This window comes from Pseudochaenichthys georgianus, chromosome 6, assembly GCF_902827115.2.
Source record: "Pseudochaenichthys georgianus chromosome 6, fPseGeo1.2, whole genome shotgun sequence".
Taxonomy (NCBI): domain Eukaryota; kingdom Metazoa; phylum Chordata; class Actinopteri; order Perciformes; family Channichthyidae; genus Pseudochaenichthys; species Pseudochaenichthys georgianus.
Genome location: NC_047508.1, coordinates 43,230,688 through 43,257,797, shown reverse-complemented (window position 1 = coordinate 43,257,797; position 27,110 = coordinate 43,230,688). Strand labels below are relative to the sequence as shown.

At 41.0% G+C, this 27,110-nt stretch overlaps 1 protein-coding gene and 1 pseudogene across 2 annotated transcripts; both read right to left on the bottom strand.

Annotated features, from left to right (window-relative positions):
• Positions 1-1,854: 1,854 nt before the first annotated feature.
• On the bottom strand, positions 1,855-11,806 carry LOC117448404 (NACHT, LRR and PYD domains-containing protein 1-like). 2 transcript variants are annotated; one of them, XM_034085687.2, is made up of 10 exons: positions 11,697-11,806; positions 11,155-11,250; positions 10,501-10,541; positions 9,632-9,672; positions 8,616-8,674; positions 7,653-7,870; positions 6,119-6,381; positions 5,214-5,330; positions 3,619-3,760; positions 1,855-3,362 (listed from the first exon to the last, which is right to left on the bottom strand). In XM_034085687.2, the coding sequence occupies exons 2-10, from the start codon at positions 11,217-11,219 to the stop codon at positions 3,061-3,063; spliced, it is 1,248 nt and encodes a 415-aa protein (XP_033941578.1). In that variant the 5' UTR covers positions 11,220-11,250; positions 11,697-11,806; the 3' UTR covers positions 1,855-3,060. The 2 variants fall into 2 exon arrangements, with proteins under 2 accessions (XP_033941578.1, XP_033941579.1); XM_034085688.2 differs by lacking the exon at positions 1,855-3,362 and having other exon boundaries at positions 3,625-3,740.
• An 8,064-nt stretch (positions 11,807-19,870) lies between these two features.
• LOC117448403 (E3 ubiquitin-protein ligase TRIM21-like) lies at positions 19,871-23,876 on the bottom strand (annotated as a pseudogene).
• Positions 23,877-27,110: the final 3,234 nt, after the last annotated feature.

Here is a 27,110-nt window from a genome sequence, read left to right as displayed (position 1 = left end):
GTGAGAAGTAGAAAGTACAGGTATTTGAGTTCAACATGTAAGAAGGAGAAAGTACAGGTATTTGGGTTCAACATGTGAGAAGTAGAAAGTACAGGTATTTGAGTTCAACATGAGAGAAGTAGAAAGTACAGGTATTTGAGTTCAACATGTGAGAAGTAGAAAGTACAGGTATTTGAGTTCAACATGTAAGAAGGAGAAAGTACAGGTATTTGGGTTCAACATGTGAGAAGTAGAAAGTACAGGTATTTGAGTTCAACATGTAAGAAGTAGAAAGTACAGGTATTTGAGTTCAACATGTGAGAAGTAGAGAGTACAGGTATTTGAGTTCAACATGTGAGAAGTAGAAAGTACAGGTATTTGAGTTTAACATGTAAGAAGTAGAAAGTACAGGTATTTGAGTTCAACATGTAAGAAGTAGAAAGTACAGGTATTTGAGTTCAACATGTAAGAAGTAGAAAGTACAGGTATTTGGGTTCAACATGTAAGAAGTAGAAAGTACAGGTATTTGAGTTCAACATGTAAGAAGTAGAAAGTACAGGTATTTGAGTTCAACATGTAAGAAGGAGAAAGTACAGGTATTTGGGTTCAACATGTAAGAAGTAGAAAGTACAGGTAGGGTTCAAAATTTAAGAAGTAAAAGTAAAAAGTCGTCAGAAAAATAAGTAGTGGAGTAAAGTACTGATACCAGAAAAATGTACTTAAGTACAGTAACGAAGTATTTGTACTCCACTACTTCCCGCCTCTGTAGATGTCAATTCAGCTCATTAGCGTAAAGAGCCAATCAGTGGTCCTGATTTAAAGCTAAGCCCCGCCCACTTTCACAGTGGTTATATATTTTGGTTTGTATTTTAATTTTTTTCAACTCTAATTTGATGATGCAAATAAACCCGAATGAATCAGAATGTGTGTAAGTGCTTTACAGTCCATGACTGTACGATTTACGATAATAACGCTTTTACCTTGAGCAGCACAATACGGTATTCTAACCTAAACTCCATCACTGGACATTACGGAAGTCTTATTTCAGCCATCAGCAGCCCTGGACACTAACTTTAATCTTCAGCAGCAACACATTAATTTAAATGTACCTTGCAGCAGTATACAACATTATGGTAATAAAACTCTAATCTTTGGTAGCAACATACTGTACATTACAGTAATCCAATGTTAAAGGGGACCTATCATGCAAAATGCACTTTGTGATGTCTGTTATACATCAATATGTGTCCCCGCTGTGTCGGGGAACTCACGCAGCGTCAGAAAATAAAACCCTCTCTCTTTTCCTCCGTACCCAAATCTCTAAAAAAACGGGGTGTAACGGGGCTGATTCAGATTTGCTGCCGATCCTACCTTGCAGCAGCAGTATACAACATTATGGTAAAATAATGGAGAGCAGTCTCTCTTTGAATCTGATCATATTAAACACACTATGTCATTTTCTGGACTGATCGAAGGAGTTTGTTATCAATGTTCAGGAGGATTTTACCGGTGCCGAATTATCCACAGGGGTCTCAAACAAACAGACCATGTTTTTAAAACTTCTAAAAGCACTGAGTTGAGAAAAACTGCATTTCCCCAATGTTGTTCGGTTGCTACTAATGTTTTCCAAACGTATTTATCTTATATTCTTAAGATCTAGACGTTGAATGACTGGAATATAGGGTTAACAACTACCAAAATCTAAAATGATACAGTAAAAATGTACCGTTTTAAGACGGCTTAAAAGTCAAATTATGACCGCGGGATACAATATAAACGTAATCTAAATCACAGATTTCTTTGGTTTTGTAAAATGCTCCACGCATTTCAGATAATTGAAGTAAGACAATGACAAAATATCAAACGGAGATCTAGTTGTTTTGACCATTTTTATTTTTGGAAAAGTTACAGATGCGTTGAATGCAGAAAAGAACAGTTGAATTTAACATCCATACTCTTAAAGATGGGGTAGGTAATGTTGGAGGAACCGGCTCGAGTGCGCTAGAATTTGAAAATACATAGCCGGAGAAAATCTGCCACTTCCTTACAGAGCCCCTCCTCCAACACACACGAACGCGCACATGACCAATGAGGGCACGAGATCAGTGTGTGCCCCGATGGAAGGCTGACAGGCAGGTAGGCCATCCAGTTACTTTAGCCGGCGCAGATGATTGGTCGTGCTTTCTACAGCGACACGGCTTCCACTGATGACATTTTTTTATGGATTCTTTGTCAAAGCACTTCAGATATTCATTGCTATCGGGATGTTAAGAGCATTCCATGGAATATAACAACAAGTGTATCTCCAGCCGGTTTCTCAAACTTACCTACCCCACCTTTAACTTGCAGCTGATGTTGATTAAAAATCCACCTTCTATATGCTAATCTAAAAATATTATAGTGCCAACAAGAAAAAATGCGCTGTTCCTATCTTGTGCATCTTATACATTACATTTAATTTAGCTGACAATGTTGTCCAAAGCGACAAACAATGAGTTCAATCAACCATGAAGATAGTCCCCCAAAAAAGCAAGATTCCTGAAAGTACCTAGGCTGTTAATAAACCGAACCAAGTGAGATTTTTTTAAAAAAAAAAATTTTTATGGAAAAGGTGCAGTTGACACAGGTGGGTGTTGATTCTGTGACAGAAGATGTGTAGACGTTCAGCTGTCATGATATCAATTGGGAGTTCAATCCACCATTTTGGAGCCAGGATAACAGATAGGTGTGTTCTTGTGAGAGAAACTCCTTCTGGAGGAAACACAGGGATATTCATTTGCAGACCAAACAAAAACCTATACAACACACGACAGGAAAGGGGAACCAGAAAAAAAGCATAAAAGGACCTCTTTAAGTAGGTCCTGGATGTAGGAAGGAAAAGGTGCCAAAAGGTAGAACATTACCAGGGACTTCAAGCAGATATGGGCATCTACTGGTAGCCAATGAGGGGAGGGGAGGGCGGTGTATGTGTGGGAGAACTGAGGAGGGTTTTAGAATAATTGGGCTGCTGCGTTCAGAATAAGCTCCAGAGGGGTTTAGGGTTGGGGTTGAGATTGAGATTTCTCCTCACACTACGGGTTCTTAATAGTCTATCTCGAGCTCTTTACAGATCACCGGGTCGACCTCACGGAGAGCAGCGAGCAGGATTGTGCTGGGATCTCGTCCCTTGTATTGCACCATCTGCAGCACCTCTCTTGCTCTTTCTTCCTGGGGTTTGGCGCTGACTGATGCAATTTGCTCATCAGTTAGAATTTTATTCTCGATAAGCACATCGAGAAGCTTCTCCAGAGTCGCTGGAGATATCCCATTGCTGAGCGCTGACCGATGAGAGATCAGCTGCATGTCTGAATAGGGCATCCGCCGGGACATCAACCATCTTGCTTCTGGAAGATAAGGAGGAAACATACTTTTGTTATACAACCAACAACACTTACAACAGAGATTAAAATAACTGTAAAGCTCAGAACAAATTAAATGTAGTGTTCTACAGATAACATATGCTCTAAATAACTCCTTTCTTTGCCTTTTTGTTCACTTGAAAGATGATGAGATGGAGCAAAATGCATGAAGGTGCACTACTGTTCTATTGTATCTTGTCTATCACTGGGCTCTGAACTTGACATCAGGCGGAGGCGGTACCTTGCAGATACAGTCTGTTTTCCCAGGCTACTTTCCCGCTCTGGTCCTGGAGCTTCAAGTTCAGGGACTCTGTGCTCGTGTCCAGGAAAACTTCAAATGTCGGATGGTAATTCGGTCCGAACCTGGGTGAGAAATTATCATGCTGACAACCAGAACAGAAGAAATTAAGTGTTAACCTGGTTCTTTCATGATTGTGAATCTACATACAGCCAAAAGTAAATGTATGCTTGTTTATAAGCATTAGCGCCAGGTTCCACATTGCGACTTTAGGCTCTTGGTTCAATGGATACCAATGAGAAGAGAGTGTACGCCATTGCATGAGGACCACCTTGTGAAAAAACCAGCTACCAGCTTCTTTTTACCAAGCATTCGGAAAATATCTCAACTATCAGAGAAACACTGACGGTACGTCCACACAGCAGCTTCAGAAGAAACTTCCACCGCTTCCAAAGCTTCTCTGCCCGTTGACTTTGAATGGGGATGACGTCACTTTGCCTCGCTTTTCGCCGAACTGCATTGTGGGGGAGCGAAGCGAAGATTTCCAGGATGTCCAGGATTCCAAAGTTGAGCAATGTTCAACTTTTGAAGCTGAGCTGGAAGCGTCAGCCAATCAAACACGTTTATGCAAATCTGACAGTAGAAGCGCTAGCCAATCAAACCGCGTGTAAGCAGGGAGAGCCAGACCGCAGTTCATTTCCTCATATTCCAAACGAGAAAGTACGGTAGCAAATCACCCGGTTCTTTACGACCAGAACTATTAACGGGATACAAACCGGAGGAACCAGGCATGGAGGGAGGTGGCAGAGACAGTGGGGGAAACTGGTAGGTTTTCGCCTGTTTGGGGAGTTTATATATATATATATATATATTGCTCGCATCAAATCCCCGGGGTTTTTTGCTTTGTATGTCGGGGGCGGGAGATTCATGTGATTGGTTGTTGGTCGCGTTGCTCGCAAAAAATCCCCAAGCTGTCAGACACGCCCAGCTCCAAGATGTTCAAGATGTTTGAAAAGCTGCTGTGTGGACGTGCCGTGAGGACGTCACTGTAAAAAATGGAGAGGAAGCTTTTTGTTGACTGAAGAGTTTATCGCCGGCCACTAGAGGGCAACGTCACTGCTGTCGCTGTCCGGATATGCCGTGCTCTGACCCGGTAGTGCTGAGCGGCCATTTTAGTTCAAACATTGTTCATTCACTCCGCCTCGAGTTGAGACGTTCATCCGCTCATTCATGTACGATTGTTTCCACTATTGTTTGGTGTGTCTATACTCTGTGTCGTGGAATATATGTGTATTGGTCATGACATGCATGGATGTAGTACTTTGTCAGCTTATCTTGCTGCATTGCTCTGATTCAGGGTGTCGTCATCGTTGTCATTAAAGTACCGAAACTGACATTGAGGAGTGTGTTTCTTCATTGACCGTGTCCTTCAGACTAAAATCATAACAAAGACAATCTAATGAAACAGAATTGAGCCAATTGACTAGGATGACCCTTGATATTGCTTTCAGTGAAAAGTTATATTTGGTTTCATAGAAAACAGAAATGCACGTTATGTAGACACCGGGCCTTGGAAGAGAAGCTGTGACTTTACTCACCATTGGCTGCAGGAACAGGTCTTCAGGATCAACGTGAATGCTGTATTTGTTACCAAAGTCCAGCTGACAGTGGCTTGGGATCCTGACGCGCTGAGCACCATTTTGTTGTCTGGAAATCTTCAGAAACAGGACATTTCTATCACTTGAGTTCATGACATTTATACACAACAAATGTTGACGGTGCCAACAGAGAGCTGCAGGAATGAGTGAGTGGAGAATGAGATAGCATTCTAAAATGTATGGTTCCCCCATCCCGAAGCCAACATGTATTTAATTTGTTGTTTTTGATTAGTAACCTGAAATAAGGTCTGTGGTTTACACAAACTGTTCACGTTCAGGACATTAAATATGTCAGTGAATACCCCACTGGTGAATGTCAGTTTCTATCTTTCTTAAAAGCAGCGAACGAGACCTCTAAACTTCATCGCGCTGAACATTAGCCACCTTTAGCTTAGCGGTCTCTGATGCACAGCCATGCGACTGTGATGCATTTCCTTTGTAGCTTTATGGTATAGCTTTTTACTTCTGCCGATTGCATTGACGCTTCAAAAGTCATAAAAGGGGTGTCCATCTTTGGGGATTAGCAATAGGAACATCATTTGTAAGTATAGTTAAACGTGTGTTTGCACAAGATCTAATTTTCTGCAATATTCCGAAATCCAATGGAAAAATCCCATTGCTTTTTGTCGAGGGTTAGGGCTATCCTACATCATCAGTGCACCACTCTACTGCCGAAAGGGATGACAACAAAAAGCAACGTGTACAGTCTAAACAAATAATGATGATAATAAAAATAAGAAACACAGACTACATAAAACCTTGGGGCGCTTCCAGCGGGTTTTGATGGACACAGCTTAAAAGAAGTGTTGAGGCTGATGGCGAGCACATACGGCGGATGGCTTTACCTCATGCAAAGGGACGTTGTCCTGCAGGACAATTACGGTCATTATTTGAAGCTTTTTGATCGGTGTCCGTAGGTACAGCATGAGTTGGCTCCTTATTGGCCGGTTCTTTTCCATAAACCTTTTCATGATATGCCAAACCAGGCCAAAGGAAGAGAGGTGAGGGACGTCCACGACCACGTGAGTCTCTGTCATCTCCAGCGGCTTCAAGATGCTCATTCCCTCATCGGAGATGTCAGCCACAGACAATGCGCCATCCTTCATCGCTGTGAAGGCAAAGAGCTGATCAACATTGGTTCATCTGCACCTAATGTATCCTTTAAAGTCCCCTATCATGCTCTTTTTCATATATATATTACAGGTCTCAGTTATATACAAAACATGTCTCTGAAGTGTTTGGCTCCAAACACCAAACAGATCATTGCAGCATTACCCATAATCCCCTCTGTTTCAGCCCTGTTTCCAAAGTGCTGATTCTCTGTCTGTTACTTTAGATCAAGGGTGTCAAACTCAAGGCCCGGGGGCCAAATCCCGCCCGCGACTTCATTGTATGTGGCCCGCAAGAGCTTGCAAAGAATATAATACGTTTATTATACGGTTACATGCCACTTTACAGTATATCTATATATGTTCATTTTAATTAATTTCTTATTTTATAGTTATTTATTTATCTTTTTTTTTTAATCTTTGATTTATCCTTAATTGTATTAATCTGTGTGAATCTGTGCTGTCCTGTTTTTCAATCTCACCCTGTTGCTGTTAAACAACTGCATTTCCCCACGGGGATTAATAAAGGTTCATTTTATCTTATTTTACAGAAGCATGTTGCCCATAAACTACATGTCCCACAATGCATCTCATGTTGTGACATGCGCACTGAAGAGACTTTCAATTGTTTGCTTATAGACGTAGTTAATTATGAAGTTATTACCCTATCCAATAATAATCCAATGCAGGGGCAATAATATAATATAATACATTATTTCATATATATTATGTATTTATATATGTATATTTATAAAGTTACAACCGGCCCTTTGAGTGCAACCATAATGGTAATGTGGCCCACGATGAAATTTAGTTTGACACCCCTGCTTTAGATGAAAATAAGGAGCCCCTCCCCACGCCCCTCTGAGAGAGATTTGGTTACAAAGAACTCAAAGGTGCTCTAGGAGGAGTTTCAGGTGATAGGGGGGGGGGGGGGGGTTACCTTGCTGATTGGCTAATGGTTACACAAGACAAAAAAATCGTTATGACATCATAAAGTGGCCAAAATCTGATCAGCTCATTTTCAGACAGGTTTTTTTATAAATGGATCAGGACAAAAAGATCTCTCAACTCACAGGGGACACATATGTATGTATAAAAGACATGAAAAAGTGGATTTTGCATAACAGATGACCTTTAAAATGTGTCTAATGTCATCGACATCGGAGCCTCCCAACAGCTGCTTTATAACTTTTCACAGGTTTTCGATATTACTTAGTCCTACTCAGTATCCGAAATATGCATATCCTAGCATTGCAGATGTCTTTACCTTCCTTTGTTTCACTGTGGGGGAAGCGGAGCTGAGTTAGGGCGTCCTCGACAGCACTCTTGATTTGGAACAGCGGCCCTGCAGGCGTCTTTCCGCCTGAGTTGAGGAGGTCTTCGTCCCAAATGAGGGTCATGTACGTCAGCTCTGCCTCTTTAGCCATTACGAACACCAGGTTAGTCAAATCACACCGGAACACACCGGGACCAGGGAACTTGTACCTGGAGACATAGAAGGGTTAGCACAACATGTTGATTTTAACATAAAACCAACAAAAAAAGTCGGTTTTACTGCGTAGCAACGGCTGAAACTGCGGCGACAACAACTTAACTTAAAATTATGGCAGCACTGATCGAGGTTTCCTGTAACTTTCCAATTCTGTTCACATTTTCCTTTCCATAAACCACTCTTTAATCACTGCCGAAGCCCTGTGTTCCCTTCAGTGTTTACTTCCTGTCTGTCTTCTTCTGCTGTTCCGGTTTGGTTAGGGTTAAAATCAGAACTCAAATATTGTTTTACTTCACAACCCCAAAATGTTTTTCTCGTGTGCCCCTTATCCTCTTCCATAGAAATGACGATTGAAGAAGTATGGTGTTTACTGACGAAGGAGAACTAATCACAGCTGACGTTTCATTGACCGGACTATTTTGTGCGGACATGGTCCCTTCATCAGAGCGTCCTTATAATAACAGACCTCTTCATTTTCCAATTAACGGATCAGAATGACCGATCAAAGACTTTCGGATGGGGGATTTCCAACTGATCAGGTGGAGAGAAAGTCTTACCAGTCGGCAACAACAACCTGATTGATGTGAGGTGTTACAATTGGAAAAGCTTGAAAGCCCCTGCTATTTGCTATTTCATACATAGAGGCATTATTTAATATCTACTGGAAAGAGCCTTATGTGAAATACCTGAGCATTATACTAAATAAAGACAATGCAATGCGTCATGTTAAGGGATTACCTGTATAGAGGTTGTTGGAACCTGCATTGAAACGCTGCAGGTGAGAAGGTTACAACATCCTGGAGTTATGAGAGGAAAACATTTGGTTATTTTCACAGAGATAAAGATATCAATTCTACCTTAAAGAACACAAAACACAATTCTAGAGCATTACATCCTAAGAACAACCAAAATGTAGTTCGTCAGGATCCTCCCAATCACAAGCACAGCAGTAACAGCCAATCACAGCACAGTAATGATAGCCAATCCCAGCACAACAGTACCAGTCAATCACAGCACAGTAATGATAGCCAATACCAGCACAACAGTACCAGCCAATCACAGCACAGTCATAATAGCCAATCACAGCACAGTTATACTAGCCAATCACAGCAAAACAGTACCAGCCAATCACAGCACAGTCATAATAGCCAATCCCAGCACAGTTATACTGGCCAATCACCGTACAGTAATACCAGCCAATCACCGCACAGTCATACTAGCCAATCACCGCACAGTCATACTAGCCAATCACAGCACAGTAGTACCAGCCAATCACAGCACAACAGTACCAGCCAATCACAGCACAGTAATACCAGCCAATCACCGCACAGTCATACTAGCCAATCGAAGCACAGTAGTACCAGCCAATCACAAGCCGGCTAATACCGGCCTATCAGAGCACATTGGGGCGGGACTTAGCACATGAGCAGTTAAAAAATGTTATATTATTCTTTATTTATTTATGTATACATTTATAACTAACATATATTTTTTTGTATTTGATCTATTCACCAATACAACAAAGCAATTTCCTTTCTTAATTCCATTTTTGATGAGTAGGTATACAGTATACCTAAACTAAAAACTCTGTAAAAAGTGTAGTATACCGTATACTACACTTTCTACAGAGTTTTTTTAAACACAATAGCTGTTAACGAGTAAGCTCACATAATTAAATCAACCATTAGTTAAATGTTATCAGTGGTTAAACAGCATTTAATATACTTCTCGCTGAACCACTGCTCCTCCTTCACCTGTGCTTCTGGTGTCCCATCCTCTACGCCATAGCGGTCATCTGATGGAGAGAAGAAGTGAAAGAGAAAGCGCCATAATAACAATTAGAAAACTTTTGAAAGTGTTTCGTATGAAGAAACGCTCCTTTTGCCGTCAGACATTAATGTTCACGAGTTTAAAGGTCTCCTATCATGCTATTTGGCATATATGATGGGTCTCAGATATATACGAAAAAATTAAAAACCTGTATATGATGCGTTTTGCTCAAAATACCAAACACATACGCATTTTAGACACCCCTCATATATCCCTCTATTTCAGCCCTGTTAGAGAACTGCTAGCCTGGGTCCTTAGCTTGAAAAAAAGGAGGCGGAGCTAATCCCTGCTCAGAATTACCCGGCAGATTCAGCTCAATGCTGCCGTGATTAAATGCCATCATGTTCCAAACCACATCAAGGATTATTTCTGAAACAGTGTGGAGCTCAAATGCTCTCAGGTTTATCACAAGGTGAGTTTTTTTAATTTCCTGCTGTTTTACACATGCTCTCTCCAGTACAGGTTAGCTCTGAGTGCTAGCGATGCTAATGTAAACAAAGATTACCAAAACAGGCATTGTTTCTGATAGCAACGTTTCTGATTGGGCCGTGGGTGTAAAGCCCGCCCACATTTCTCATATTAAGTCATATCGGACGCAAATCTGGATCAGCTCTGTTGTTCCTCGTTTTTAGAGATTTGGGTACGGATGAAAAGAGAGAGGGTTTTATTTTCCGACGCTGCGTGAGTTCCCCGACACACCGAGGATACATGTTTATGTATAAAAGACATCAAAAAGTGCATTTTGCATGATAGGTCCCCTTTAATGAATGGAGGATATGGCTTCAATACTCACAGCTGTTTGATTTCTCAGGCTTGGTCTCGTCGCCCTCCAGCCTGTAGGGTTGTCGAGGGTGAGAATTATTTCAACAGTCGTTCTTTTAACTATTACAACATGTCCTCGGGCAATAGCTTACATATCTACGGTATTGAAGCGTTTGTATGGTGCTTTGAATAAAAGCAACAGCGGAATATCATGTTATGATGATGCCAAAAGAGCCCAGCAAGAGTTCATTTAAAGGGGTCCTTTTATGCTTTTTGGGGTCTTCCCTTTCCTGTAGTGTGTTATGTATGTATTTGTGCATGCAAATAATAATAATAATAGTTTATGTTTATATGTTCATGTACTCAAAGATGCTTTGTGTAAGGGAGGGTGGACAAACAAAGACAGTCAACAGGCAATTCTTTGGGGGGGGGGGCTTATGGATAGACAGAGGTGATGGTCTACAAAGGCTAAAATCCATGTGTTGAATTTGTTGTTGAGAATACGGCCTCGTTAAACCCTTGTATTGTACTCTACTGTGTTTCTTTACTGAACCCTTCCGTACTAAATGACAGAGATATCACATAACATCAAAACAGTCCTCTTCTGGTCAGGTGACACCACATAGACTCTTCCTTTGTGTCTGAGGGTCCAAGGATTATTACTGAACACCGGAGGTACCCTTACCATATCCTCTCCACATACCGAGGAGGGCTGGTGCCTCTAGGATTGTCCTTTCTTAAATCATCCATCGTCTCGGGTCTGACAGATGCACTGGTAATACTGGAAACACACACACACACACACACACACACACACACACACACACACACACACACACACACACACACACACACACACACACACACACACACACACACACACAAACACACACACACACACACACACACACACACACACACACACACACACACACACACACACAGACATACATACACACTTTAAATGCAATTCCTTTAAATCAGAGCCATCTTAATGGTTAACTTTGGTTTAAATACAACACATTAGTGAAATGTCAGACAGGTTGGCCTCCATTTTGACCGCATTGCATGCAGGAATGCTTGCTCATAAACCAGGAAACGGAAAAAGTTACATTTAAAGAAGTCACGTTGGACTCCAGGAGGTTCCTTTCTTCATCAAGACTGTGTTTTTCTGCCTAACAGTATAACAGGCTGAATAATAATCTTGTAAATTGTTTTAACACTCACCCTGTCTTTTCCTCCTGCTTTGTCGAAGTGCGAAATGGAGTCTGCCTCTCTTACTTCATACTTTCACTTTTAAAGTCTCTTCCTGTCTGAGCTCCTCACTTTGTGACACAACAGGGTTTTTTTGTCAGTTGGTCTCAAGTTACACAGTTTCAGGAAGTAAATCCTGGAAGAGAGACATAGATAAGAGGAATAAAAGTCCAGTTTTGGCGTAAAAGGAGTTGAATCCTCTCCTTTGTCCTCTTATTCGCATCTACTACATCCTTGTGTACATGTGTGTATTGATGACATATAATATATCACTGTTTACATTACAGTTTATTCATTCTACATGTAGCCTACTGAGCACTAGTATGTCTTATTCATATTTTACATCTGGCTTTCTATTCATACAACTCAAATTAGTTGTATGACGAGGGTCTGAGGAATAACATGTTTGTGTTTCCAACAACTGCTTTAATAACTTATACTGTATAATAAATGAATACAGGAAGTACACATTGTCCTGGTGCTGTGTTGGCAGTAAGACTGGATCAGTGACGCCATCTACTGTTTGTCTCAAAGAACTGATAATAGAATAACTGCTGTGGATGGTGAAAAGCATGCACAAAGAGAAGAAGAAACAGGAACCACAGAAGGGACATTTACATTCTGCACTTGACCCATCATAATAATAATAATAATAATAATACATTTAATTTATATAGCGCTTCTCATCTGCCAAGACAAATCTCGAAGTGCATCATAGTGTTAGGAGCAGTGGGCTGCCATATGTGCGCCGCCCGGGGGACAATGTAGGGAACGGTGCCTTGCTCAGGGACACCTCTGCAGCACTTGGTCTTTCCGGGACTTGAACCGGTGGTATTCCAGTTCCCAAGCCAAGTCATACGAACCTCACCACCCCATCAAAAGCATTCACTTTTGAAAATGTTCTCCAAATTCAGTGCAAGATGGAGGAGAATTCAGATGTATTTAAAACAGCTATTATGCTCATTTATATTGTGTCCCTCTACTGTGACATGTCTCCATGCTTTAATGTTCAAAAAGCAATTTTTTCAATGATATTTGCCTTTTTGGCTCCGACAGTCGTCTGTAGAATTCCCCAAATCACAAATCACAATGTGTTTTAAAGGTTATTTACAGTATTTCGCTGTAACACTGTAAATGTCCCTGCTGTGGGACTAATAAAGGAATTCGGATTCTCTGGTCACGAGTATCTGGCACAACAACAATAGGAAAGGTTCATATTATATTTCAGAGTTTTATAAAAAAAGTTGATGACTCACCCTGCACTTGGGGTTGTATACACATTTTGCTTCCAGTAAAAAATAATTGGACACAAGCCATACCGAGATGCATAGGCTCCATTTATGAGTTGAGTTTCGTGTACACGGCCAAAAAACTCTTCTTCATGGTCATCTTGTTCTCCCAATGCACATTCTGAGCTATTGGTGTGAATGCCGATACATATTTCCGACACATCCATCCCTGCAGCTCACCGTTTTTTAACACAAAGCGAGGAAAATCAAATCACACTTTCCTAGCAGTTTAACTGAAACACCAGCAGCCAATACAAACTGGCACTCGTAAATATTTCCTCACATTTGTATTCTTTTAGTAGTAGTCTCTTTCACCTCCATGCTATATTTTGAATAACTTGCATTATACATTTGTTACAGACTCAAAAGCACATTTATTTTTGTTTAATTTGATGCTGCTACTATTACTTTGGTATGGGAAATCCCTTTATAATGTTTTACATATATCCGTTCATATTGTTTTAAATATGAATGATAAGGAATTTGGTTATTTTAATTATTTCAGACAATTTCCGATGAAAAAAACAAACCTTAAAAATGTAAAATAATATGACATTTGACAGTTTAAAGAGCACTTCTGGACCAAAACAGTATTTTCCTTTAATAACTAAAAAACAGATGTTACTCTATTCAATTTTTTGTCAGGAGGTTGGACCTAAATGCAGTAACAGAGGGAGGCAGGAATATGCAATCAAAATTGAATTAAGAAAAAGGTGAAGACAAAAAACAAGGGGAACCAATAAATCAACTAAATAAAAAAACTGAACCTAAATCATAGACTCGTTTACACCCTTTGTTAGATTGTAAACCAGGGTGCGGAGCAGGGTGACGGCATCAGGATCAGTCAAGTTAATCAGTGTTCAAGGTTCAAGATCCAAGGCTGTTATTGTCATTTGTACATAGCTACAGTTATGACAATGAAAATGTGCTATACAATCTGAGGTCACAGGCTCCTCCAACAGTGCAACACAACAAAACAGATAATGGTGCAAGTAAATAAAATAAAATCGAATAGAAATAGTGCAGAATAGTCTATAAGTAATTGGATTTTTGATATAAGTTGTAAACAGATGAATGTTATGGATGTTCTTTCAAAGGTTCAGGTGTTTAACGGTCATATGGCCTGTGGGATGTGTTAAATATTATCTGTGTTTATTATATCTTACATATTTCACAATAACATTTAGACTGATTAAATAAATGTTTTGGGACCTGTTAGGTTGGATTAGTTTAAGGTAAGGTTAAAGGTTATTAATAAATATATTCAATCAATTAATAAATGTGTATTTATATAGCCCAATATCACATTTGTCTCAGTGGTCTTCACAGTGTGTACAGAATATCAGTATGACAATATGACACCCTCTGTCCTTAGACCCTCTGTCCTTAGACCCTCACATCGTACAAGGAAAATCTTCCGGAGAAAACCCACAGTTTAAAGGGAAAAATGGGAGAAACCTCAGGGAGAGCAACAGAGGAGGGATCCCTCTCCCAGGACGGACAGACGTGCAATAGATGCCGTGTGTAAATTGAAAAGATAATACATTTGCAACATAGGTAGTCCAGATGTTTGGAAATGCATGTGTGTATAATAGGAAGATGAATCCACGAGGAAATCCATCCAGGACTTATGATCCAGGACCATAGCCACGACTCAAGATCCAGGGCTCGCGATCCAGGACACAGGACCGCAGCAACAGGATCATCCATGACTCCGGATCCCGGCGTATATAGACACCAAAAAGAAAGACATTTGGGGAAGCTGGGTTAATCGGAACATGAGAGTACACAGGTATAGACAGAGAGAAGGAAGAAGTAAGATATCCCCCGACAAACTAAGCCTATATCAGCAAAACTAGGGGCTGAATCTAATCAGCCCTAACTATAAGCTTGATCAAAAAGGAAGGTCTTAAGCGCACTCTTAAAAACGGATAGGGTGTCTGCCGCCCGAACACAAACTGGAAGCTGATTCCACAAATGTGGAGCTTGATAAGAAAAGGCTCTGGCTCCCATTGTACTTTTAGAGACTCTAGGAACAACCAACAACCCTGCATTCTTGGAACGCAATGCCCTAGCAGGACAGTAGGGTATAATGAGTTCTTTAAGGTAAGATGGCGCCTGCCCATTAAGGGCTTTGGAGGCGAGAAGAAGAATTTTAAATTCTATCCTGTGTTCTATAGGGAGCCAGTGTAAGGCAGCCAGAACAGGAGTAATGTGGTCCCTTTTCCTAACTCTGGTTAGTACACGAGCCGCAGCATTTTGAATCAGCTGAAGCGACTTGACTGACTTCTTGGTACACCCTGATAATAAAGAGTTACAATAATCCAGCCTAGAAGTAACAAATGCATGGACTAGTTTCTCTGCATCGTTTTGAGGCAAGATATGCCTGATTTTTGCAATGTTACGTAGATGGAAGTAGGCGGTCCTTGAAATTGATTTTATGTGGGCGTTAAAGGATAAATCCTGATCAAATATAACACCAAGATTCATTACAGTCTCACTGGAGGCCAAATTAATGCCATCCATAGTTAGTATATCTTTAGATAATTTGTTTCGTAGATTCTTCGGGCCAAGTACAATAACTTCAGTTTTGGTCGTGTTTAACATCAAAAAGTTTAAGATCATCCACGTTTTTAAGTCCTTAAGGCAGTCTTGAATTTTATTTAGATGATTAATTTCATCAGGCTTGATTGATAAATATAGTTGAGTATCATCCGCATAACAATGAAAGTTTACAGAATGATTCCTTATAATATTGCCTAACGGAAGCATATATAATGTGAACAAAATAGGTCCGAGCACTGAGCCCTGTGGCACTCCGTGGCTAACTTTGGTTTGCGTGGAAGATTCATCGTTAACACGTACAAACTGAGAGCGTTCAGATAGATAGGACCTAAACCAGCCTAAAGCAGTTCCCTGTATGCCAACTACGTGCTCTAGTCTTTGCAATAGGATGTCATGGTCGATAGTATCAAATGCAGCACTGAGATCGAGCAAAACAAGAATAGAGACAAGTCCCTTGTCTGAGGCTATTAGAATGTCATTTGTGACTTTAACCAGAGCTGTCTCTGTGCTATGATGTGTTCTAAAGCCAGACTGAAAATCTTCAAATAAATCATTGTTTTTTAAGTAATCACACAGCTGTTTTGCGACCGCTTTCTCAAGCATTTTTGAGAGGAACGGAAGATTAGAAATAGGTCTATAGTTGGCTAAATACCTCTGGATCGAGGTTGTGCTTTTTAAGAAGCGGTTTTATCACTGCTACTTTGAATGATTGTGGAACATAGCCTGATAATAAAGACATATTCATAATATTTAATAAAGAAGTGCTAATTAATGGAAAAACTTCCTTCAACAGCTTAGTTGGAATTGGGTCTAACATGCACGTTGATGGTTTAGAAGAGAGAATCATTGAATGTAATTGTTCAAGGTTTATGGCTGAAAAGCATTCTAGTTTACTATCTAGTGTAATATTAGAACTTACGTTTCCGGGAGCTGTTGATAATACTATACTGGTCAAAGGCAAGAGGTCATTAATTTTGTTTCTAAGAGTAACAATTTTACTACTGAGTGCTATGGGAATAGAAGGCTCAATCGAGCTGTGGCTCTCTGTCAGCCTGGCTACAATGCTGAAAAGAAATTTTGCATTATTCTTATTCTCATCTATTAATGAAGAGTGGTAGGCTGCTCTCGCTTTACGCAGTGCTTTCTTATATTCATTGAGAGTAATATGCCAAATTAAATGAAATTCTTCAAGTTTAGTGGAACGCCATATCCTTTCAAGTTGTCTAGACTTTTGCTTTATTTTGCGGGTTTCGGCATTAAGCCATGGAGCTAATCTATGTTGTTTTATTTTCTTCTTTTTCAAAGGAGCAACAGAGTCTAATTTTATTCACAGCGTATCTGTAGCACTATCAACAACATGATCAATTTGGGGTGGTGTACATTTTGTATAAGTTTCCTCCCCTACATGCAGACATGCTATCGAGTTAAGTATTGGAGGAATCTCTTCCTTAAATGTGGCTATAGCACTAACAGATAGGTTTCTGCTGCAAGAGCTTTTGACTAATGCTTTGTAGTCTCGTAATAGTACTTCAAAAGTTACTAAGAAATGGTTGGATAAAGCAGGATTATGCAGTTCGACTAATAAGATGAACTTTTATTAATCCCTCATGGGGAAATTATTTCTCTGCATTTGACCCATCCTAGTGTTAGGAGCAGTGTGCTGCCATTTTGAACGGCGCCCGGGGAGCAATGTGGGGAACGGTGCCTTGCTCAGGGACACCTCGGTAGCACTTGGTCTTTCGGGGACTTGAACTGGTGACCTTCCAGTTCCCAAGCCAAGTCCCTATCGACTTCGCCACCACCGCCACCGCCACCATTGCTCAATTTCAATACCATAAGTCAGAACAAGGTCGAGAGTGTGATTATAGCAGTGGGTTGGTTTATTTACACTCTGACAGAAACCAACATAATCTAATATAGAGTTAAATACAACAGTAAGGCTATTTTTATCATCGTCAACATGAATATTAAAGTCACCTACGATAATTACTTTATCTGTTTTAAGAACCAAAGTTGATACAAACTCAGAGAATTCTGATAAGAATTCTGAATAAGGACCTGGTGCACGATACACTGTAACAAATAAGATTGGCTGCAAAGTTTTCCAGGTCGGATGCGTAAGACTAAAAACGAGGCTTTCAAAGAAGGTAGAATTTAATTTTGGTTTAGTATTGATAAGTAAACTTGAGTCAAAGATTGCTGCAACTCCACCTCCTCGGCCCGTGCCTTGAGCAATATGAGTGTTGATATGGCTGGGTGGAGTGGCTTCATTTATGCTGACATATTCTTCATGTCTCAACCAAGTTTCAGTGAGACAGCATATATCAATATTATAATCTGATATTAAATCATTTACCAATATTGCTTTAGATGCTAGAGATCTTATGTTTAAGAGACCACATTTAATCTTCCTGTTTTGTTGCACTGTAGTAGTTGTTACATTTACTTTTATTAGGTTATTATTAGTGCTGTCAAAATTATCGCGTTAACGGCGGTAATTAATTTTTTGAATTAATTGCGTTAAAATATTTAACGCATTTAAGGCATGTGCAGAATGGCCCGCCCCATACGTGCCACCAGTGGCAGCGCCAGGGTATGGCTGGGGTAGGCTACACCCATACCAAGGAATGGCTTAGCCCCACCATGAAAAATGATGTTAAAGTAAGCAAAATAAAGTCTCCCAACTCGCGCGGAGTAAATTGCACAGACAGCAGTTAGTAAGATTGATTTCAGTAGCCACGGTTTTGAAAACTTTTGTCACGTAGTGATCGTCTTCTCAATAGAACATCTTTGATAACGGCGTGGTGTTGTTGCAGGAAGTCCCGACGGAGAATACTTTTGCTGTAGTCCAGGGCAGAGCCATATAATAGTAATAATATGGCTCTGGTACAGGGGTGCACATAACTGGTACGCAGGTTATGTGCGTAATCTGAAATGCGTACCGTCACTTGTGTCACAAAGCGCATTTGCGTACCGACGTACTTGTGAAGCTTTTCCAGAAGGCGGTTAGAACACCGGACGACAGAGTCGGTCTCCGTGTGCACATACAGGGCTGCTGTTAACGTCGGTCTGTACAACGGAACTGTGCCAAAACTACGCCAACCGGCTGCGGAGGGAGACTCCCCCCCTTCACTGGAGAACTGCGCTAAAACAGCTGATCACAACGTTCACACTCTGTGGTCACGAAGTACTCCACTAGCGCCCCCCCCCCCCTCTGTCGACTTTCTTGAAGTACTCCCCGGTTGATAGAAATCAACACGTAATGAATTAAGACCCCACGGTTTGATGATTGATAGGTGTGTGGGTTGTCTTTCATTTTGACATGCAGAAAAATGTTATAATAAACATAGATACTGTATGTTAAATAGATATATCCGCCTTCTTTCATTTATCTTTCCATTCCCACAACAATATACATAAATAAATGGCATATTTTGGACATAGTTCGAATGGTGATTAATCATGATTAATTCATTTTTAAACTGTGATTAATCTGATTAAAATGTTTAATCGTTTGACAGCCCTAGTTATTATGTATGACACCTCTATTAGGTTTTACCTTAAATTGTCCTTGGGCAGACACACGCACCGCTAATATTGGGTATTTTATTGGGTTCGGGATTCCTATGGATGACTGCCTAGGAGAGAGCGCAGAGAAGCGCAGAGAAGCGTGTAAGACTGCGACTCCGCCTCCTGGTCTCAACTCCAGTTTTTCATGGATTAAGTCCACAAAGCCCTGAAATGTTTGCCGAAATGAGATCTGCACCTTCCAAAGTAGGATGAATGCCGTCTCTCTTAATCAGACCAGGTTTTCCCCAGAAGGCTGTCCAATTATTTATGAAGCCCACATTGTTTGCTGGGCACCACCAAGACAACCAGCGCTGAAATGATGACATGCGGCTATACATGTCATCATTGATCAGATTGGGGAGGGGACCAGAGAAGATTACGGTGTCCGACATTGTTTTAGCATAACTACACACCGACTCCACATTAAGTTTGGTACATTCTGATTGGCGTAAACGAACATCATTACCACCGACGTGAATAACAATCCTACTGTATTTACGTTTATTTTTAGCCAGCAGTTTAAGATGCGCCTCAACAATACAGAACTGTACTAGGATCAAAAAAGACACCAGAAAAGTCACAATTACAAGACACAAAACACCAGAGTCTGTTAATTATTTAAAAGAAGAATTATCTAAACAAGACTGGAACAAAGTGTATGTACTAGATGCAAATGAGGCATATGAATCATTTCTACATATTCTATCAGGGCTGTATGAAAAACCTTTTTTTTTAATCCATTGAGGCTTTGTTCAAACTTTACAAGCAGTGTGCAGAGAGGTGGACGAAATACAATTAACATAACACAACAGACAGCTGAGATGTGACATGTTAATGTCCCTCGTCTGCAGCCTAATGTTTAATGATCAGATATTGTTGATTTTCAAAGTAACTGTCAATATATGTTGTACCAATATACTGTAATTAAGCCATGAATCCTGAATCTACCCTTTTAAAACACACCAGAGAGACCCATACATTTTTCCCTACATTTCAAATTATAACAAAATATATATGTATATATGCAGTATTTTACTAATGAAAAAGGAGTGCATTACTTCCACTAGTAAGGTGTGCAAGTATGAATCACTTTTTGAACACACAATTCTGAGACAATAAATACTTTTCTTGTCCCCCTGACATATAAAGAAGTGGTCAAAGTTTATTTCTGAGTAAATAGTTTTCTGATCACTTCAAGTCATGACGGCAGGAAGTGCAATCCGTAGAATAAACTAGAGTGAATCTTTCTGAAGAAAATCTAATGGTTGTTCTACTCAGTGTGATTGACAGGAGAGATGATCAGAGGGGCAGAGTTTTTACCACCATAATTAAGACCTGGACCAAAATGAGGGTAGAGTTTCTCTTTGAAGCAGCAGCCAGTGAAGGAGTAGATCAGAGCTGCAGCATCAACATCATAAAAGGAGACCAGACCCTCCTCATAATCCACAAACACCCCCACCTTCTCAGGCTGAGACTTCAGAGAGAGACGGACTGAAGGACCAGCAAAAGCTTGGTACTCATTTTTCATCAGCCATATCGTCCAGTAACCATCCCGAGGAGTCGCTGTGATGCTTCCCTTTCTGTTGATCGACTCTCTGGCCACTCCTAGAACCCACTGAGTCTTCCCTTTAACTTGAACCTCGTAATAAAATCTTCCTGAAGAGAAACTCTGCTTTGCTAAGACACGAGCACAATAATCAAATCTCGCTGGATTGTTTGGGAGATTCTTCTTCACATCAACATCTTTGACTTGTTTTCCATCATCAGACAGGATGAGTGCAGGATGTGCTGTATCAGGATCAAGAGTCACCTCCACCTCATACTGCTGGACCCTCTTCAGCTCCACCTCAGCGAGCAGCTTCTTCATCTGTTTACTGAGCGTCTCCTCCAGCTGAGTCACAGCTCTCCTCACAGTCCCCTCATATGAAGGACGGACCCTGACTTCTGTCCAGTTCTTGGTGGGTGGAGCAGCGTTCAGGGACGTGAAGCTTTGGAGGAGGTGGAGCTGGTCTTCAGAGCGTGAGAGCTGCTCCACCTCAGAGCTCCTCTTCTTCAGCTCAGAGACTTCCTGTTCCAGCTGATGAAGCCTTCAGCCTGTTCCTCTGTCTCTCTCTGCTTCTCTTTGATGGTGTCGATGAGCTCGGCCTGGCTTCTCTCAACAGACTCCTTCAGAGCGGTGAAGACCTGAACACCATCTGCTATCTCTCTGTCTGCTCCTTCCTTACTGAGCTCCACTGAGCGATTCATCTCCTGAATCTTCAGTCGTCTCTTCTGGATCATCTGCTGAATTTCAGCCTCTGTCTTCCCCAGCTCTGCCTTCTTTCCTTCATATCCTTCTTTCAGAGGAACAACATCATGTGTCTTGTGGTCTGAAACCGTGCAGAGCATGCAGACACACACCTGGTCGGTCTTACAGAACAGCTCCAGCAGTTTATCGTGCTTCACACACATCCTGCTTTCCAGGTTCTCCTCAGGGTCGATCAGCTGATGTCTTTTGAAACCTGCATTTTTCAGATGAGGCTCCAGGTGAGTCTCACAGTAGGAGGCCAGACACACCAGGCAGGACTTCAGGGCCTTCAGTCTGGTTCCAGTGCAGACGTCACAGGGGACTTCTTCTGGTTTGACAACTTGTTGCTCTGAGCTGCTGCTGCTGGCTTTCTGCTGAGCTGACTGTCTGAACTGAGCAGCCATCTCAGAGATGAAAGTGTTGACCCGCAGCTCAGGCTTTATGTTAAAAACTTCTTTGCAGTTGGGACACTGACTCGGGACATTTCTATCCCAGTGTTCAGAGATGCAGGCTTTACAGAAGTTGTGTCCACATGGTATGGTGACTGGATCAGTGAACACATCCAGACAGATGGAGCACAGAAACTGATCTTCAGTCAGCAGACAGCTGGCAGCAGACATGTCTCTCTGGGGACCAAAGTTTGAAAAAAACACAACTGTAATTACTAGGGATGTAACGATACCAAAAACTCACGGTACGATAATATCGCGATAAAAAGTCCACAGTACGATATTTATCGCGATATTGAAAAATAAAGGAAAAAAATGTGAATCTTTCATTTTTTTTAAACTTTTTTTTTTCTTTATTAAATAATAAATCTGATTTGTACAGCATTTTAGTAGGATAGTAGTATTTTAAAGTGTCAACATTATAATAATCAGACCCTGCAATAGAATAAATCAAGTTTCACTTTAGTTTTTCAAGTAACTCAACTCGAACTCACTCACTCAGCATCATCAAGGTTATCTTTTAGGAATATGAGCACGTCCACATTTCCAGGTAGAAGCTGGGATGTTTGGGCGTTTACAATATCCCCTGCTGTGGAAACAACTCTCTTGCTTGGTACTGATGTTGCTGGGACAGAGAGATACTGTGTGCTTTGGCCATGGGTGACAGCAGTGGGTCAAACTGTGCCTTGTCTCTCCACCACTTCAAAAACAATACAGTTTTTGCCAAGAAGGTGAGGCTTATTGACAGGGTGAGATATATATATACTGTTGGTACTTGTCAATGTCTCTAGGTATGTAAAAGTAGCACTGCAAATACGATGTCCTTTTGTGTTATCTGTTGTTTTATGTTCATGTTGTAACCTACTTGCTGCCATGTTGGACAAGTCTCCCTTGAAAAAGAGATCGATAATCTCAATGGGACCATCTGGTAGATTTTGTCAGTCTCACAACGGTATTGAGACTTTTATTTGCCGCAATATCGCGATATTCAATATATAGTTATTACATATTCTCTATTTGCCAGTTCATATAGTTCTACTATGAACCCGGAAATGTAAACTACCCCAACGTTTTTATGTTAGAAATGACATACATAGACCAAAACAACCAAAAACATTTAGGTTTTTTGTCTGTAAGAATTTAAATTCAAGTTCAAATGAAATCTGGAAAATCATAGCAGCATTATGATTACACTCTAAGAAACACAATGTGTAAGCTCTAATACTGTTGGGGGCTTTTGCCATTGTTCAACAGAGGAGTGAATCCTCCTGCTGAGCATCACTGAAGTTAATACTAGTAAAAAACAGTAAACGTTATCAGCTTCAAACGGCAGACAGCAGTTACTACAGAAACAGGTTCAAAGTTCAAGGCTACTTACCTCAGTGTGTACAAATTATATAAGATGAAATATGTAATTGTCATGCCTTTTTATAAGCAACACTTTTAACATAACACTAGATCCCTTGCTTTGGACAGTCCAGAACAAATCTAATATTTAGATTCTACTTTGTTTAATAGAGTCAATTATAAAGATGTTTTTCAAATACAGGAAATATGAAAATAAGTACAAGCTAATGCTAGCTTAGACTGTATGCTCTCTAGCCTAACTTAACCATAGTTTATATTATGCATTTGTGGCTGTTGCTAATGTAAATATTGAGGTTTTTATCTTAACTTTTATACATTTATATTGTATAATATTCTTTATATGAATCCAACTTTGACTAAATATGTAGTAAGTGATGTGTCTGTAGTGAACTCACCAGTGTTTGCAGAGTCCTGCTGTGTTGTTGAGAAGAAGCTGCTGGATTCAGTTGAGTGTTTCTTCAGAGAAACAGAGACTTGTCTCGGCTGCTGCTCTGCTGTCGCTCAGATAAACTTCAGTTTTGATTTCCGGGAAATGGAAACTCTTCTCTTACCGTGTGGTTCCACCTCCCAGTGGCAGTGTGCCAAGAGGGAGTGGAGGAAGAACTGTTGAGGCTTGTTATTTAACTTTGTGATGATGCATTTTACAGCTGATCCAAGAGGCTTTTCAAATAGTGAATTGAGCATAAGTAGGAATATGTTCTCAATACATAAACTAGGACATCTCTTTACACATCTGGAGATTCATAGCTATATTTCACAACGATGTGTTATGGTCCCTGTTTAAGAGCAGCTGGTGAAACATGTCCTCCTCCCTGAACAGACGGTTTGAAAATGGGTCACGTGATTGTTGACTCACATTCAGGTCAGTCTTTAGTTTATATTACAAGCAGATTCATTTTATTCCCCTGTAGTTTTGGGTTTTTTGGACAAACTACAGCTTTAATGTTGATTCTGTTCAGTTGTATTCTTTGATATGTAGTTAAATCAAATTAATATTTATGTTGCAATATATCAAAATGTATCCTAGGAACTTAAATATAATAATAATAATAACAATAATAATAATGATGTGTTCCTGTCCTCCTTCAGTCTCTGCAGTGCTGCCGGCAGTCATGGTCAGGTAGAGAACGACCGGCTAAACAGTGGCCACCATGCGGAAACATCTGGAAAGGATCCGTTTCCGGGGCCAGAGACGGTACGAGTTCCCGGATCTGAAAGTGACAAAACACTGTTTCACACATTTAAAAACAATTAAACAATGTTTTCCCAGGATTCAGGCACCTTCCCTGGCTTGTAAAATGTGGTGATGCACCCTGGAGGTATCAGACTATTTAAAACATATACCCAGGATTCAATCACTTTTACTGGCTTGTAAAGTGCTGTGAAGCAGCCTGTTCTCTGGGTGCAGTCTGGGTGCAAGAGCCATGTGCTGCAAGGAGATTTCTGGGTGCGCTCTGTGGCTCTCACAGCCCGCTTCTCTCTGGCTGCTCTCTCCCTCGATTCACAGCACTTTTCCCCGCCTTTCAGAGACTTATTGCAGGGTAGAAAAGCCTTGTGCATCACCCCGGATCTCTGCCTATGTGCCTGTGAGTGTGAGACCCTGCTAACAGCAGTGATTCTGCTGTACTTAACTTCTTGTACATTTCATGAGTCAAATGTGGACGAAATGGACAGTTTCCTGTCCATATGACCAGCTGTTTATGCAGTCAAATGTGCATTTGAATTAAAGCAGTTTAATGCACTTTTAACACTCATGTACCCACGATTCAAGCTACTTTCTTGGGTTACAAAGTGCTGTGAAGCAGCCTGTCCTCTGGGTGCAGTCTGGGTGGGACAGCCATGTGCTACAAGGAGCTCTCTGTGTCTCTGTGTGTGAGTCTCACACCCCACTTCTCTCTGGATGCTCTCTCTGTATTCACAGCACTTTTCCCCAGCTTTCAAAGACTCATTGCTGGGTAGAAAAGCCTTGTGCATCACCCTGGATCTCTGCATAGGTGCCTGTGAGTGTGAGACCCTGCTAACAGCAGTGAACCTGCTGCCAGCATTATGAACATATTAATCAGGCGTTTTAACACTTTTTTCCATGAAAATGATTTGTATTCACTATCATGGGGCTATATAAATCCGGGTAATTTGGAGCACAATTGTACCTTTTACTATTTAAATGTATTTGTATTATATATTTTTGGGCTATAAAAGTGACATTTCTGGGTGACTTTGTCAGTTTATGGAGCTTATTCCACAATTCCCGGAGGTTCCAGGCCGAATTTGGGAGCTCATTGTCGGCTTGCCATGCGGCCCCACCGGTGGAAAGAAGAAAAAAGTAAAGAAAACGGTCAATTATATCTTAAAATAATCAAAAATGAAGTTTAAAAAAACAACTGAGTGCCAACGGAGGAGGGGCTCAAAAAAGCTCAACCCTTCGGGCTGAAGCCCCGGACACTTTTCCACTCCCCCGTTGCAACTTACAACGGAGAGGGGAACCATGCCTCCCCTTCTCCGTCGAAAAAATGCATTCATCATTTTCAAGCTACCATCTGCACGAAATCGGAAACCCGGTTTTTGAGAGGACTCAGAAAAAAAACGGCTGTGTCAGTTCATGGAGGAATGTGTCCGCTCCATCTGTCCTCTGGCTCGGATACAATTGTTGCATGGAGACCCCCCAGCATGGTTCTTACCAAACTTTAAGTTTTTGAACTGGTCTCTGGAGGAATGTAAGGGGAGTTGTCAGGGAACTCTATCCGCCTTATGAGACACTATTATCGGATACATTTTTCCATTTTCACACCTTTTCTATGGTTCTCCAAAAAGTTAACTCAGACTTTTTCTGACTCTGGAGTTATGTAAGGGAGTTGTCAGGGGACTCTACCCGCCTTATGAGACACTATTTTCGGATACATTTTCTCACTTTCACCCCTTTTCTATGGATCTCCAAAAAGTGAACTCAGACTTGTTCTGACTGTGGAGGAATGCAAGTGGAGTTGACAGGGGACTCTTGCGGGCTCATGATGCACTATTTTCGGATACTTTTTTTCATTTTCAGCCCTTTTCCATGGATGAATTGAAACTTATTTGTTTTACATTTTGGTCAATTTGACCTAGTTCTGGTATCGCATTGCCTGGAGGATAGGACAGAGAGATGTCAGACTCTCTGGCCGCCTCACAAGTCACTATTGTCGGACACTTTCTTTGCTTTACCCCGGTTCTATCACTCTTTCCTCCTTTGACCATAAAACGTGTTTCCTGCTGGAGTACTGCCTGGTTCCGGGGTACCCCAAACCCTCTCACCATGAATTGATGCATCGGACCCAATGTTGCTATCACCAGCCCCGCGTTGGTGCGGAGGTGGGACCATTTAACCCGGTGGTAACCCAAGTCCTCCCTTGGTCCGTGTACCAGGCATTGAAGCATCGGACCCATTGTTGCAATCACCGGTTACGCTAACGCATGTAAACGGAGAAACAGAAAATAATTTAACTACAATTCACTGTGTCTGTTTTAGTAAGGTCGTCGTCCGAATGCTCGGTGTGCAGACTCTTCTATCTGGCTTTGAACAAGCACCTTAAGCACAAACATGCAGTGCGGAACTTGGAAGAAAGAGGCATCATTCTTAAAATGGCCAGTGGAAGAATAAATGTTCGGGCCAAACCCTGTCCCATCACAGGGTGTTCGTCTGCTGGGAAGAGACTAGACCGTCATGTAACTCATGACCACCCTGAGTTCTCCCGAGATGAGGCACATCAGGTCATGGCAAGGCTGAAGCATAGTGTGGCCCTGCAGTTGCTCCATGACCTCCGAGAGACTAATCCCATCATTGGAATGGCTACATCATTGGATATATACAATGAGGAGGAATACC

What these genes read in the sequence shown, in the direction of transcription:
- LOC117448404 (XM_034085687.2), bottom strand. Translation starts at nt 11,219, where the DNA reads ATGGATGATTTAAGAAAGGACAATCCTAGAGGCACCAGCCCTCCTCGG. An exon ending in TTCCAACAACCTCTATACAG is followed by an intron (nt 7,871 to 8,615) that starts GTAATCCCTTAA and finishes CTATGTCTCCAG; the next exon opens with GTACAAGTTCCCTGGTCCCG. An exon ending in AAACAGACTGTATCTGCAAG is followed by an intron (nt 3,363 to 3,618) that starts GTACCGCCTCCG and finishes CTTATCTTCCAG; the next exon opens with AAGCAAGATGGTTGATGTCC.